Raw genomic sequence first — 15,367 nt, forward strand, 5'->3', positions numbered from 1 at the left:
CTTTCCTGCCCTGGGCAGCCCCGGTGGATCTCTGCTACTTACAACCACGGGCTGGCCACGAGAGTCATGCCACCGGCCATCACTCACAGGCTGCCCATGAGGCCTGGAAGCTTCCTTCCATGTTCTTGGAGGAACAGTGACCACACATGGTCACTATCTGGTCAAGAGCCTGCCTGTGAGTGAAGGTGAAGATGGGAGGCAACCAGCCCTCAGCCACGGCTTCTGTGGAGGCTGGCAGGAGACGCCAGCTGGTCACCCTGACAGGCAGGCCGAGCCCTGGGATCGCAACTGTTCTCAGCCTTCTCCCCGCACAAACAAGAGAAGGCCCGGGTGCGGGTGAGGAACGCCTGAGCGGGTGGGCAGCCCTGCTGTGCCGTGCTGGATGCCCACATTCCCCAAAGTCCTATAGGACCTTCAGGCGATGGTGCTGGGAGCTGGGGCCTTTGGGAAACAATTAGGCCCCGCAGAAGCCTCGTAAATAAGACCAAGAGGCCCCAGAGCTGCCCTGTCCTCTGGCCACGGAGGCCACGGTGAGAAGACTGCTGTCTCCCAACAGTGAGTCTGCGGGCGCCATGACCTTGGACTTGCCAGCCTCTAGGAGTGTAGGGGAGACTGCTTCCGGGCCACCCAGTCTGTGACAGCAGCTGGCATGGACTAAGGCATCCTCTTATGTGCCAAAGGGGGGTTTTTGAAAAGATATTTGGAAATTTCTGTTTGTATTTAAGAGAACCAACATGCTTAAGCCCTAAGTTTCCCTTTTAAAAATGTCTTTCAAAGAGTGGTGGTGGGATGGTAGAAACAGACCCCCAGCCTCCGGGGATGCCACGGGGAGCCCTCCCCGAGGAGTAGAAGGAAGTGGCCCTGAGCTACAGCACAGGGAGAGCCGGACCACTGCCCTTTACGCTCCCCACTGGCTCAGGCCTGCCAGGTCCCGGCGCCGGCCAGCAGGCACAGCACCTGAGGATGGAGGCCCCACCGGCCCTGCCCATACCCACTTGATCCGGCTGACCCCGAGCAGAGCAGGGCGGGCCAGCCACCCTCCATGCTCACTGCCGCTGAGGCTGGTGCACCACAAGCCCTCCCCCTGGTAGCCCCCGGGATCTGTGCCCTACTGAAGACCTCTCCCCTTCCTTTGGTCCCATCCTGCCTGGGTCTCATGTCACCCCAACCCACCAGGAAATGGAAGGAGTGTGGCAGCTGATGGGGGAGCCTTGCAGGGAGCTCTCACCCCATCCTGTTTCCCAGAACCCGTCATCCTACCTTGAACTTCTGATAATGCATCCTGGCGTCTGCCGCCAGAGGGGAATACTCCTTTGCTATCAAGCTCTCCACGCTGAGAAGATTGGTGCTCAGATGTTTGGCAAGCCACATAGCCTGAAGAAAGGAAAGGGGAAAAGAACATTTTTGTGGAAGGAATGACTAAGGACGATGCCATTCCAATGCCCAGGTCCTTCCATATTCTACCAGGAAGGGCTTCCCACAGGGAAGCGTCATCGTTTCTGGCTGGAAGGAGGCCACCAGGGGAGACAAAGCCACAGAATCCCTCCCAGCCATAGGATTCTGCTTGCCCGCCATTTCTTCTTCAACCAGCCATTGACTCTAAGTGGACCTGGAAAGCCTATGCTTTACTGCCCTCAGTTCAGTTCAGTTCAGTCGCTCAGTTGTGTCCGACTCTTTGTGACCCCATGAACCGCAGCACACCAGCCCTCCCTGTCCATCACCAACTCCCGGAGTTCACACAAACTCACATCCATCCAGTCAGTGATGCCATCCAGCCATCTCATCCTCTGTCGTCCCCTTCTCCTCCTGCCCCCAATCCCTCCCAGCATCAGAGTCTTTTCCAATGAGTCAACTCTTCGCACGAGGTGGCCATAGTATTCGAGTTTCAGCTTTAGCATCAGTCCTTCCAAAGAACACCCAGGACTGATCTCCTTTAGGATGGACTGGTTGGATCTCCTTGCAGTCCAAGGGACTCTCAAGAGTCTTCTCCAACACCACAGTTCAGAAGTATCAATTCTTCGGCGCTCAGCTTTCTTCACAGTCCAACTCTCACATCCATACATGACCACTGGAAAATCCATAGCCTTGACTAGATGGACCTTTGTTGGCAAAGTAATGTCTCTGCTTTTCAATATGCTATCTAGGTTGGTCATAACTTTCCTTCCAAGGAGTAAGTGTCTTTTAATTTCATGGCTGCAATCACCATCTGCAGTGATTTTGGAGCTCAAGAAAATAAAATCTGACACTGTTTCCACTGTTTCCCCATCTATTTCCCATGAAGTGATGGGACCAGATGCCATGATCTTAGTTTTCTGAATGTTGAACTTTAAGCCAAACTTTTCACTCTCCACTTTCACTTTCATCAAGAGGCTTTTTAGTTCCTCTTCACTTTCTGCCATAAGGGTGATGTTATCTGTATATCTGAGGTTATTGATATTTCTCCTGGCAATCTTGATTCCAGCTTGTGCTTCTTCCAGCCCAGTGTTTCTCATGATGTACTCTGCATATAAGTTAAATAAGCAGGGTGACAATATACAGCCTTGACATACTCCTTTTCCTATTTGGAACCAGTCTGTTGTTCCATGTCCAGTTCTAACTGTTGCTTCCTGACCTGCATATAGGTTTCTCAAGAGCCAGGTCAGATGGTCTGGTATTCCCATCTCTTTCAGAATTTTCCACACTTTCTTCTGATACACATAGTCAAAGGCTTTGGCATAGTCAATAAAGCAGAAATAGATGTTTTTCTGGAAGTCTCTTGCTTTCTCGATGATCCAGCGGATGTTGGCAATTTGATCTCTGGTTCCTCTGCCTTTTCTAAAACCAGCTTGAACAGCTGGAAGTTCATGGTTCACGTATTGCTGAAGCCTGGCTTGGAGAATTTTGATCATCACTTTACTAGCGTGTGAGATGAGTGCAATTGTGCAGTAGTTTGAGCATTCTTTGGCATTGCCTTTCTTTGGGATTGGAATGAAAACTGACCTTTTCCAGTCCTGTGGCCACTGCTGAGTTTTCCAAATTTGCTGGCATATTGAGTGCAGCACTTTCATAGCATCGTCTTTCAGGATTTGAAATGGCTCAACTGGGAATTCCATCACCTCCACTAACTTTGTTCGTAGTGATGCTTCCTAAGGCCCACTTGACTTCACATTCCAGGATGTCTGGCTCTAGGTGAATCATCACACCATCGTGATTTTCTTGGTCGTGAAGATCTTTTTTGTACAGTTCTTCTGTGTATTCTTGCCACCTCTTCTTAATATCTTCTGCTTCTGTTAGGTCCATACCATTTCTTCCTTTATCGAGCCCATCTTTCCTGCCTTTTCAAGCTCTCTGGACCATGAGTTCTTAACTCGAAAGTTTAAACCAGGAAACAAGGGGACAGGCCCTAAATAGAGATCATGACACACACTCCAAATTCATCTTTTCTTAAAGGTTGGGAGACGCATGTCCAGGCCAAGTCAATGTCCAGCTCACCAATGACCACTCTGTATACTCCTCCAGGGAAGAATACATTGTAAAGAATAACCATACAACCAAATGTTCTTAACGCCAAGATTATACTGATGACTATTTCAGCATCAGGATGGTTCAGAAGGACCTGGGGTCCCCCGGGGCAGGTATGAACCTTAATCTCTCTGCTCCTTGTGCTGGGAGGTGTCAGTGACGAGATCAGGAAGCAGCCTGCTGGGATTTTACCATTATCATCTTCCTGTAAAATTAGATTCTGTGCATTCCACACAGTGGACGGGGGCGGGGACTGTGGATCTGCCGAAAGAAGTGGGGTCGAAACACCAGCTAGTGCTGGCGGCTGCCAGGCCCAGGCCTGGGGTCCATGGGGTCTCACAGGGAAACGGAGACTGGGAGGGAAGATTCAGAGAGCGTGACAGCAGACAGCCTGGTCCTGAGGGAACAAGGAGAAAATCTACAGAGATAGACAGATGGGTGAATGGATGGACAGACGGACAGATGACAGATAAACTGAAGAGCCGGCGAGTCTCACTCCAAAAGCAGGGTAGCTGCAGGTGGCTTTATGTAAGACCAGCCATCTTGATTCCTTTTCAGAATAAAACAAGGTGCCCGCCGGTCAGAGAAACAGCCTGTGCGCCCAGGAGGAGTGCTGGCAGCGATGACATAGGCTTCCAGAGTCTTCTGGTGTTTTGTTGTTTTCACTGAAGTATACAGTTGACTTACAATGCTGCGTTCCTTTCTGGTGTACAGCGAAGTGACTCAGACATGCGTAAGATTCTTTCCGTCTTTGCCATTATTGTTGCTCGGTTGCTAAGGCGTGTGTGACTCTCTGTGCCCCTCACAGACCGCAGCATGCCAGGCTTGCCTGTCCTGCACTCTCTCTGGAGTTTGCTCAAACTCACATCCATGAAGTCGGTGAGCCTGGGTCTCCAGGATTGAAGGCAGATTCTTTACTGTCTGAGCCACCAGGGAAGGCCCTTTTCCATTTCAGGTCATTGCAAGACATGGAATATAGTTCCTTGTCCTGCACAGCAGGGCTTTGTTGTTTATCATTAACTTATGGTACCTGGTGTTCTCTAACCAGGCTTCTTTAAAGAACAGAAAGAGTTCCCTCTCAGATGGTTATAATTTGAAGACGTTTCTTGGCACTTAACAAAGGAGGTAAAAGGTTAAAACCACACAGGGAGCGAAGTTTCCGCGTCAGCACAGAGGCTGTCTCCGACGGCGGACGCACAGAAAGGGGAAGTGAAGTGGGATGAGGCGTCTGCTGTGTCTTGAAAGCTCTACTGTCTTTGAAATGGAGAGAAAATCATGGCAAATGTGGCAAAATGACAAGTTCCTGTAAAATCTGGGAACTGGGTACGTGAGTCTCTCTGGTGCCATTTCTCTGCTTTTCTCATTGGTTGAAACACTGCATGATTAAAATTTTACTGGTGAACCCAAAGGTTCTAAACCAAAAGTCTGTGCTGTTTGTCTATATCAAACGTGTGTGCTGTTTGACCCAGCCCTTCTCCTTCTGGAAACGTATCCTAAGGGTGGAACGAAGGGTGTGCCCAGATGGTGGACACGTAGTCATGAGAATACCCCGGCAGGCATATCTCACGTGTTCAAAGAACGCTCACCACTGTGCGATTGGGGAACCCTGTTTCTGTTTCTTGTATGTTCTAGGTTTTCTACTACAAACACATGCTGCCTCTTGTAATGAGAAAATAAGTTAGGAAGCAGGAGAGAGAAGAGATGAAAGGAGTCTCAGTTATGTTGAAAATTCACTGAGGTGCAGCCTCAGTCCAGCTTTGCAGGATAAATGAGATATTACCGTGTTACCGCAGTTAATACGATACACTTACTATGGTTGTTTTCCCCGAGGCAGGTGGGCCTAATAGTACAATCTTCGGCACTGTGGAATAGAGAGATTTGAATGTCACTGTTCAGTATGACAACAACAACAAGAAAACACCTCGCATGTCTGCAGAGCTCTGGGTATATTTATTTCTCTGCTCCCCAGATTTCATTTTCTGGGAGTGATGCGGTCGTTTATAACCCAGCGGTTCTGAGACGCTCCAGATACCATAGAACGTATCCTGTGTTTAGAGAGGTAAGTGATCCCTGAGATGGTTTATTCTTCTGTCTCCAAGGGGACGTGGACACGGTAACTTGTTTGCCGAACTAATAAATATCCAGAACAATTGGGATTTCAAACACCATAAAGCATTTTAAACAGGGACTTTGTCTCAGGGACACATTCTCAAATAAAGCTGTATTTTATGTAAATCGACCTTCAAAGGTGGTTTTTTTCTTTTTTTTTTAATATTTATGCCTTTTTATTTAGCAAGTTGTATTCCCCATCATGTTGCAGAAGGAAATAATGGGGAAAAGCCTGGAGTGTATATGAGCCAGATTTATAAAACCCCAGATAGGAAAGGCTTTGTTTTCAAATATGGATATTTCTATGCAAATGGATACCGCTGGCTTCACTGTGGCACTCCTGGCTCTGGAAGGTTCCTGGCCCCTGCAGAAGCTCTAAAGACACTACTGGACTAGGGAGTAGGTACTGGCCACTGGAAAAGAAGGAAAAAAACCCAGCATCTAAAGAAGAGGGCTGGAAGGTGTGCGCTTGGGTCAAAACAAGGCCAACAAGATGTGGTGTGTGGACAGGTGAGTCCAAGCTGGTTCCTCCCCGGGTGCCGCACTGATGTCACCCGTCCCCAAACTGCGGGGAGTGAGAGGCGTCGGCACCCAGGAGGAAGGAGGGCGGAAGCTGGCCTCTGGCTCCACCTGTCGGCCTGGCCCCGTCCCACCCCCAGGGACAGGTGAACAGGTGTGCACAGCAACCTGCAGGGCCCGTTCCTGCCAGGCCTCCGAGAAGGAGCCGCATCCATGCAGAGACCTCCTAGTTTGAGAGTGGACACGGAGAAGGGTCCATGTGGCCCCTGAACTCATGATCAGCACACCAGTACCCAGCCAGGCTGCTTGGGTTTGAAGAGACTTTTGCCCCAACTCCACAGCCCTTTCTCATTTTCAGGGAAAACGTTGAAGGCAAGTTCAAGGTAATTCACCGATTCACTCCACAAACACTCATTGAGCACCTCCTCCAAACTTGCACGGGGCTGAGTACTGCTGGGAAGAGCCCGGCGGCCCACACCAGGTGGGCGAGGTGATTGCTTCGGCACACACCTGGGAGGGAGCAGGGCCTCTGCCCGGTCTCTGCAAGGGAGCGGTCTCTCCGAGGACCACGAATGAGGCCGCACACGTCACCGCTGCTGCTGGATTCCTGCATGTCCCCAGCTGATGGCTTTAGAACAAACACTGTTGCGGCCCTCATTTCTAAACCTGGTCCATTGGCCCCACGGTGTGAAATGTAGGTAACCTGCTCCTTGCGAGCCTGGATCCTGGGCGGGCGATGCAATCAGGGATGAAGGACAGGAGGGCACCTGCTGCGGGCCGCACGGCCGTGCTCCAGCCCAGCAAACCCCGGCACACCCCCTCCCCTCCAAGCCACACTCGGCTGGTGGGCCTCCCGCCCTCCACAGCTGCCAGGGTTCTTCTGGCCAAGGGGGGGCCCTGTGCCCCCTTAAGTCCCCGTGGACCCCCGTTGAGGGGCCTGACCTCCACAGGAGCTGGGATGTGCCCTGGGCACCCTAAGAGCCACCCTCACCAGGGATCTAGGTCACCCAGGAGCCCTGGGCAAGCCTCTCCCTTCATCTTGGACTTCCCCGTTCTGACGACACTCTTCCCATCTTCCTACCTTGTCACCTGTCACCTCCCCGACAGGGGTGTCCTCCTCACCCCCCTCCATTCAGCCCCCAGCCCCACTGGGTTCCTCCCTTGGGATTCTCCTGACTGAAGGGTGCTGCTGCCGTGCTAAGTCCCGTCCCCCGGCTGAGCAGTGGAGAGGATGTCCTGGCTGCAGGGACCACGTCTCACCCTCCGCTCCAGCAGCTAGAATCGCGAGTAGCCAAGCACACAGCAGGGCCTCCGATGGCCTCCTCCTCAGCTGTCCCCTCTGTGGCCACTGAGGCTGTGGTCGCCTTTGTCACCACCATTCGCACCTCCTTGCAAAGGCACCTTCTGCCAGTCGGCACTCTTGGGTGCGAGCCACGGGACGCGGACGGGGCTGAGTCGTGTAGAGGTGGGTTTATTCACAGGCCAGCATGGCTCAGAGAATCCCACCCGGGCAGGAGCCAGGCCCAGGGCCACCACAGGAGCCAGCCCCCAAGGGCGGTCACTGAAGGGCACGGGGGGGACAGCCCTGCCACCCTGGACACCCGGCCCAGTAGCCTGAGCCCAGAATGCCATTCACACACAGGGCCCACGGGGGCTGCCCCACCACCACCCAGCCACAGCCACCCATGGGCCCTACAGGCCGCCAGGGAGAGCACCTCCCGGAGCGCGTCCAGAGTCTGGGCTCCATGGGGCGATGAAGCTCAGGACGCAGGCCCAGGGCAGGCGAAGCACGTTCATCTGCGGGCTGGGAGCCAGGACGGGGCTGTATGGCCCAGCCTTTCTCTGGCCTTGGAACCCGGCCAAGGCCTTCCCGAGTGCCCCAACCAGAGGAGAGAAGCAGTGGAAGGTGGGTGAGTCTGGAAACGAGGTGGCTTTGGGAACACCTGATCAGGGCAGATTGGAACTAGGGTGCCAGGGGAGGTCGAGGGGAGGCACAGCGTTAGGGCAGCAAGGAGTGGGGGTAAAGGGTGGTGGGCCTGGCATGTTAGAGCAAAGAGCTTGCTCGGACCATGGGGAGAATTGCCCGCTTGCCAAAGCCAGAGGAAGGGAGTGGTGGGCTGTGGGTCTGGCCTTTGTGCCCGCCACCCTGATGCCCTTCCAGGGCTCTAACCCCAGGCCTCTGCCGTAGCACCCTAGAACTTGGGGTGGACCCAACAGGGCTCAGGGTCCGAGGGACCGAGGAGAAGGGGGACTGCACCTTGACAACGGCGTTTTGGGAACAAGCGGACTCCCAAGTCGTACATTCATTTTGACAAAGTTACAAGGCTCCACGGCTGCTGGGGAAGGCCCCCCCCCAACCCCAGCCTGCCTTCCGGGCTCCTGTAAGTGGCACCCAAATTGTACACATCTCCGAAAACACTTTAAAAGGGGAACATTCACACGGCCTTTCTCTCCACCTAATTTCTCACACACATTTATGTGATTAATTTCAGTTTCTTAAAATCTAACACCTTGAAACTCCAGCCCTGCTCATGAGTAATTATTTATAAACAGTGTCATAAAAGGCTGCTTGACTGCCAAGAGTAATCAACTTCTTCAACCCACTTCAAAGGAAATCAAAAAACCTTTCCATCCACAGAGCCTTTTGAGGTTTAACTAGGAGCATGATTTAAAATTCACAAGAAAACCCTTAGGTATTGGAGCTCTAATACACAGCTTTCTTGGACAAACGTTTGATAAAAAACGAAACACACCATTATATACACCATCGCCTGCTTTAATATTGCCCAGGGCTACTGTAAATGCTCACTTTGTACTAAATCTGCTTTTCTCGCAGCGAAGGGGCTGCCAGCCCTGTGTCAATGGCTCCCCCATCCCCTCACGAGCACACTCAGCGCCAGGAGCCCAGAGGCTTCTTTTCCTCTACACTGGCCACTGGCCATGTCACCACACATCACAGGGAACCCTGACCCACCCAACATGCAAGCCGAGGAGGCAGGGGGTTGAGTGCCTGGCTGCAGGTGACACAGGCCACTGTATGCCGGGAGAAGGCAAGACCGACTGACCCACTAGCTCAGGGCCACAGGAATGCTCGCTGGACACCAGGGGGCCTCTCCAGGCCCCGGTCCTCTTCTAGAACCACGAGGATGGGTGAAACTCTTTCTGGCTTCCCTTCTCCTAGAGAAATCCCAGAAGCGTGGTCCTCTCCCATCTTCCTCATCCTCCCCTCCTTCTCCCGCATCTTTGCTTCACCTGGAGGTGGAGGCCTGGGCATGGGAGGGACACATGCCCTCTCTTCACGTAAGTGGTGGGACTTGAGCCAAAGGGCGAAGATGTGCCCGCGTCCCTCTGAGCTGCTGGCCCAAGGCCAGGGAGTGGGAGTGGAGGGCTGTGGGAACAAGTCGACCCCTCCAACCTGTGGTTCCTGGGATCCAATGACTCGAATCGCTGAGACAGTGTCTGGGCCCAAAGCCTAAGACTTCAGGTGTGGGGGAGGACAGCCAGGAGCCCCCCATCCCCAGCTCGAGCTGAACGAAGAGGGTCTGAATTCTCCACCCCACTGGAGAGGGACAGAGCGGTGTCACATGGAGAAAGGAGGAAGGGCTCTGCGGAGCGCAGCCTGCAGATAAATGGAAGGGATGCTGAGGGGGTGGGGAGGGGCGGCCCAGAGCACGGGACGGCCAGCGCCTGAGATGAGAGCCCAGCTGGCGACAAGCGCATCGCGGCTAAAACAGAAAGGTGACGTCTGGACGTCAAGATTCTGGCCAAGTAGTCAGTTCAACATTGAAAGTCATAACTGCACAGAGAGGAGCAAGACAAAAGTGTAAAGACGAGTGGTAACCTTGGATGTCAGGCTGAAGTTCTAGCGGGGAGACTGGCGAAGCTGTGAGGCTAGTGGCAGGGGCACACACAGCGTGGCACACATGCCCCTGAACAGAACTCTTCAAGCCGAAAGTAGGGAGTGCCGCCACAACCCAACTCCGAGTTCAAAGCGTCCTTTTCTCAAGTACGGTTTTAGTCTGGAAAACTCTCACCGGGCTTCGCGCAAGTGGACACTTGCATGGCACCAACTGAAGCCCAGCGGGAGCCTCCAGGCCTCGGCGTTCCTTCTGCTGACACCACCAGGGACCAGGCTGGGGCTTGGCCGCCTCCATCTCAGCAACCAGACATGCCCGTTTTACAGAGGAAACTGAGCTTTATTTGGCCTTTTATCTTCTTTTGAGTGTGCTTTGCTTTATTGATTGGGCGGGGCTGGAGGGCAGCATGAGAGGGGAACATGGGCAGAAGTGCCTCCTGCATCCCTTGGTAACACAGCTTAGCAACCCCAGCTCCAAACGGCATGGGGGTGGGGTGGGGGGTAAGGCTGCAGGAACACCTTCCTCCAGACAACAGAGGCCACTTGGTGAGGCAGGGGCGGTGAGCGGGGGTCTGCAGCAGGACTGCAAGGAAGCAAGGGGGCTTCTCACCCCCACACAGCAGCGGAGCCTCCCTCCCTCCCACACCAACCAGAGGACCAGGTAACCGAGGCCTCTTAGAAGAGTCCCCGCGGAGCAGAGCGGATCAACCCCCAGCCCCACCACCCCGGCTCGGTCTCCACCTGGGGCACCTCAGCAGCTCACACCCAGTGTAGACGTGCACTTCTGCCTCCCTGGAGGCTCGGGGAAGGACAGTGTGGGGTGCTCCAGGCCACATCGCACTTTCCTGCTCGGGCCTCTGAAACAGCACCTCATTCTCACAGGCTGGGCCCGCCCAGGACCCAAGGGCAGGCCCCCAGAAGAGGCCAGGCGTGCCTGGTAACCCGTGGGCTCCGAGTCTCCTCTCACCAGTTTTTAAAAAACTACTTCGCTTCCTTTCTCATGTGAGGCCTCAGCACCCCGCCACGGGCATCTCAGGCCTCTGTCCCTCTCAGCTGCACCACTCATTTCACTGCTGAGCCGGGAGCGCCTTCAAAGCAGTTAATGCTCCAGTGAAAGAAACATCAAAGCTCTGGGACACTGGCCTCCCTGACAGCTCAGGAGGGGCGGCCATGCTCCCCCACTCGTGCGCCTCCATTCGGCAAATCGACCGCAGGACAGAGTGCCTCCTCTCTCTCCCCCCTGTTCAGGGTGCCCGCCTTGGGTCTGGCTGGCCTGCATTCACTCGGGCGAGGTTTGGGGGGAGCTCTGGAACTCATTAACAGGAGCCCGTGACAAGACCATCAAGAACAGCCGAGTGCAGCCTGTCTGGGTAGACCAGAAGCCACACTTACACCTGACAAGTGGAGTGATCACAGAGCTTAAACCCAACAGGCGACATCAGCTGGGGCGTGCCAAAACATTAATAATTGATTCTGTGGGCCATTCGGAGGTTTGCATTTTAATCACTTGGCAAGAGTATTTGTATGAGTTGTGCTCCAGAAGAAATTAAGGCATTTTTTTCAATTAACCACCTCCCCAAGTGGTCAAAACCTGTCCCCATCCCTGCTCTGACCTCCCTTTTAGGCACAGGGAGGGCAGAGTGGTTCCCAGGAGGCGGAGGGGAGGGACAGCTGGGAACTGGGGGAGGGGGAGGCCCGCTCTGGTGCTCACCATAATCGTTGTCTCGTTGCAAATGATCAATCATGAACGGGATGGGGTCCTTGGGCTGGTGGATCAGGAGCTGCTCCAGCATGTTCTGTGGGCACAGGGCAGACACTCAGGGGGTTGACGCCTACATGCGCACCCAAGGCCCCAGGCTCCGGTGGCCAAGCAACCTGGCATCACTATGGATACCAGTTATGGGACCTGATCTCTTCCCTGCCTCCCACCCTAGTGGGTGTCTGCCTCGGTCCCTGGGAGCAGAGGTATGAGGGAAGGGCCACATGGGTTTTGCTGGGAGTGGGGGCACCTGGAAGGAGGCGGAGCTGGAGGGAAGCACCCTTGACTCAGAGCAAGTAGTCCTGGGGCCCTTGCCCCTCAGCTCCTTTGTGGCCCCCCCAGACCAGCCTTCTCTCACCCCTCTCCTGCAGGGCACCCATCCACCCCTCAGAGCCCTTGCAGATGCTGCTCCCTCAGCATGAAACACTTCTCCCCATGACGCTCACTAGGTCAATCCTGTGGCACGCTCCTGTAGCCCCCATGCATCCCCTTTATTGCCTCACCCACATCTCAGTGCCCAGAACAACCACAGAAGGGGCCCCACACAGAATGTGTGCTGGGTGACGTGGCCATTGCTGCTACCTGTGTCTGTCCAGTGTGGAACAGGGTATGTACTAGCCAGATATCTAAAGAGTCCTGGGATTGTCTGGCCATTTAATTCTAAAGCAAAGCAGCTTCCATGGTTCTAGAACAAAAGGCACAGGAATGAACCAGGTGGCTGGCAGCAGCGCCAGTGCACGCAGGAGCAGCCTTCTGCCCTAGGGGCAGGCAGGCAGACGGAGAACGGCACAGCAGAAACAGCACTGAACGGCGAGAAGGCCCAGCCCCGCTCTGCATCCCACCGGTCCCTTCCCCTCCCTGGGCCTCAGCTTCTACACCTATTAAGACACAGCTGGACACGATCCATGGTGCTATGGTGCTGGTGAGACAGTGTGAGATGATTCCAGATAGCTCACAGATGAATATTCTAAAATTCACTTTTACACAGTAAATCTAATGTGTATTAGAAAAAATCAGTACATCAAACCTTAGGATGAGGTAAAATAAGTTAATTTTTTTTTTGAGTGGGCTGATTTAAAGAAATGATGAAGTTAAAATGGAAATATGCTGTTGGTTACATGAATCTATACCTGTGATAAAATTTCACTGTGTGGTGTGTGCGTGTGCTCAAGCTCAGTGACCCAGTCGCAACCGAGTCTTTGCAACTCCATGGACTGTAGCCCGCCAGGCTCCTCCGTCCATGGAATTTTCCAGGCAAGGATACTGGAGTGGGTTGCTATTTCCTTCTCCAGAGGATCTTCCCCACCCACGGATTGAACCTGCATCTCCTGTGGCTCCTGCACTGGCAGGTGGATTCTCTACCACTAAGCCATCTGGGAAGCCCCAAATTTCGTAGATTCATACGAAAAAAAAAAAAAAAAAAGAGTGCTGGTAAAAATGGATGAGATTCAAATAAGGTCTAGTTAATAGTATTGTGCCCCTGTCAGTTTGCTGGTTTTGACAATGAACTACCCTTACGTTAGATGTTATTACCGGGGGAAGCTGGCGGAAGGATACACTAGAATTCTTTGCTACTTGTGTAACTTCCGGTAGGTCCAAAATCATTTTAAAATAAAAATGCTAAAAAATGAAAATGATGAAAAACCATGTAGGGAGCACAGAAATTACTAAGGACTGGAAATAATGGACTAAAAGCTTCCTCAGGCTACTCCTTCCAACAATTGCTATGAGGGACACCAGATTCCCTAAGAGCAGACCAGGGTGCCCCCAGGACTTGCCCGTGTACTGCCCGCCATCACTGAGGACTTAGGACTCAGCTAGCCATCTCCTCTACTTAGATAGGCCACTCGGTCTTAGAAATCTCTCGTGCGCCCTCTATCAGTGAACGCTTTCCAAAGGAAGCCTATGTCCGCAGGAGAGAGAGAGACGCGGGTTTCTTACTCTGAGCTCTGCTCTGAGCTGTCAGACGCTCAAACAGCCACAGGCATCACTGAGGAGGTGCCTCTGGGGATGGGGGTCTACCCGGAGGAGCAGACAAATGCTCCAGCTTCCCTCTGGCCCTCAGAACCTCTGAGTGGCTGAGAGATCCTCCAATCCAGCTCCTGAAAGCTTTCACTTCCCCAGGACGCCTCGGTGGGGAAGATCCCCTGGAGAAGGAAATGGCAATCCACTCCAATATTCTTGCCTGGAAAATCCCATGGAGAGAGGACCCTGGCAGGCTACAGTCCATGGGGTCGCAAGAGTCGGATACAACTTGGCGACTAAACCACCAACCCAAGATGCAGAAGGGAAACCTGGAGAACAGGCTGGGGAGTGGCTTTGCCTCGGGTCACACAGGCAGTGGGTCAGTCAGGTCGGGAACTCAGGGTGAGGGCTTGGAAGCTTCCCTGAACTCTTCGCTCTGAGGAGAAAGGGCCGGGTGGGAAAAGCTGCCTTCCACACCACACGGCTGCTGTCCCAGGAGGCTGCCTTTCTCAAAGGATGGAGAGGCCATCTTCAACTCAGACACTCCCCAGCTCAGACACAACACCGCAGCCAGCCTGGGAATGGTCAGCACAGGATGAGTCCCTTGGAAACCACCTCTTGCAACCTGGCGTTTCACAGACAGGGGAACTAAGAAAAAGGAAGGAACCTCTTCCAGATCATCGACCTGACTGGGTTGGAGCAAGGGTCCAGTCACGGCCGGTATGGCCTGCCCCCTTTTCCTCCCTCCAGGACCAGCCGAGTATGGTCAAGGAGCATCTTTCGGTCGAGGGGTTCCTTGGGGGTACGATGACACAGTCGTGTCGGACACCCCAAGTCGGGCGGCCTCGTGGCTAACAGACATCACCCCTCCCAGATGTAGGGTCGCCAGCGCGCAGCCGGACCGCCGCCAAGATGGTCCCCGGCCACCGCCTGGTGTCGCGATGGGACAGGGCTGCCCGGGTCACCTGCATCAACTCGAAGATGTGGTTCGCCTCCCCATACTGGGGCATTTGCGGGGGAATGCGGTGAGGGGCGGTGGTCGCGTCCATGCTGCTTCGCAGCGCGGCCGCTCCCTGGGGACCGCTGTCGCTAGGGCCTCGCGTCATCAGCAGGCGCCGCTCCCTGGGGACAGCCGTCGCTAGGGCCTGTGCGTCATCAGCACGCGACGCTCCCTGGGGACCGCCGTTGCCAGGGGCGCCACGGCGCTCCGTCATCAGCACGCGTCACTCTCGCGCCCCTCCCCTGCTCCGGGGCGAGGCTGGCGCCGGGTCTGGCTCCGGGTCTCCTCAGCTGCATGAAGGAAGTTCTCCCCAGCTCCGGCCTCGTCCCCCAACTCTGCGCGCCTCAGCGGGGAACCCCAAGTCTCCTCCTGCTGCGGGCTCCTGGCTCAGAGGGCCCCCTCCTGTGCTGAGACACCCTACAGTATCCCGAGGGCACATCGGCCCGGGAGAGGCGGGAGGCGGATCCTACTTCTGTTTCCGCCAAGGCGCCCCGGCCCAGGCGTTCGGTGCTCCTTGAGCCACCCCAGCTCCGCTCACTGGGCCTCAGTTTCCCCGTCTTTAAAAGGAAGACGCTGGGATAGATGGGCCGTTCAGTTCAGGCGCTCAGTCGTGTGCGACTCTTTGCGAACCCCATGGGCTGCAGCACGCCAGGCCTTC

At 54.4% G+C, this 15,367-nt stretch overlaps 1 protein-coding gene across 13 annotated transcripts in view; it reads right to left on the reverse strand.

The window, feature by feature from the left end:
- AK8 (adenylate kinase 8) overlaps window positions 1-15,305 on the reverse strand; it is a 136,559-nt gene extending 121,254 nt beyond the window's left edge. For 9 of the 13 annotated variants that reach the window (XM_044926493.2, XM_006062153.4, XM_044926490.2 and 6 more), the window contains exons 1-4: window positions 14,675-15,305; window positions 11,697-11,781; window positions 5,313-5,362; window positions 1,261-1,374 (exon numbers count right to left, since the gene is read on the reverse strand). In XM_044926493.2, the coding sequence (XP_044782428.1) occupies window positions 1,261-1,374; window positions 5,313-5,362; window positions 11,697-11,781; window positions 14,675-14,923 (498 nt within the window). In that variant the 5' untranslated portion in view covers window positions 14,924-15,305. Of the gene's footprint in view, window positions 1-1,260; window positions 1,375-5,312; window positions 5,363-11,696; window positions 11,782-13,685; window positions 14,636-14,674 lie in introns of those variants that run through there. The other 4 variants (XM_044926495.2, XM_044926494.2, XM_044926497.2 and 1 more) reach the window with 3 other exon arrangements.
- Window positions 15,306-15,367: the final 62 nt, after the last annotated feature.

This window comes from Bubalus bubalis, chromosome 12, assembly GCF_019923935.1.
Source record: "Bubalus bubalis isolate 160015118507 breed Murrah chromosome 12, NDDB_SH_1, whole genome shotgun sequence".
Classification (NCBI taxonomy): Eukaryota; Metazoa; Chordata; class Mammalia; order Artiodactyla; family Bovidae; genus Bubalus; species Bubalus bubalis.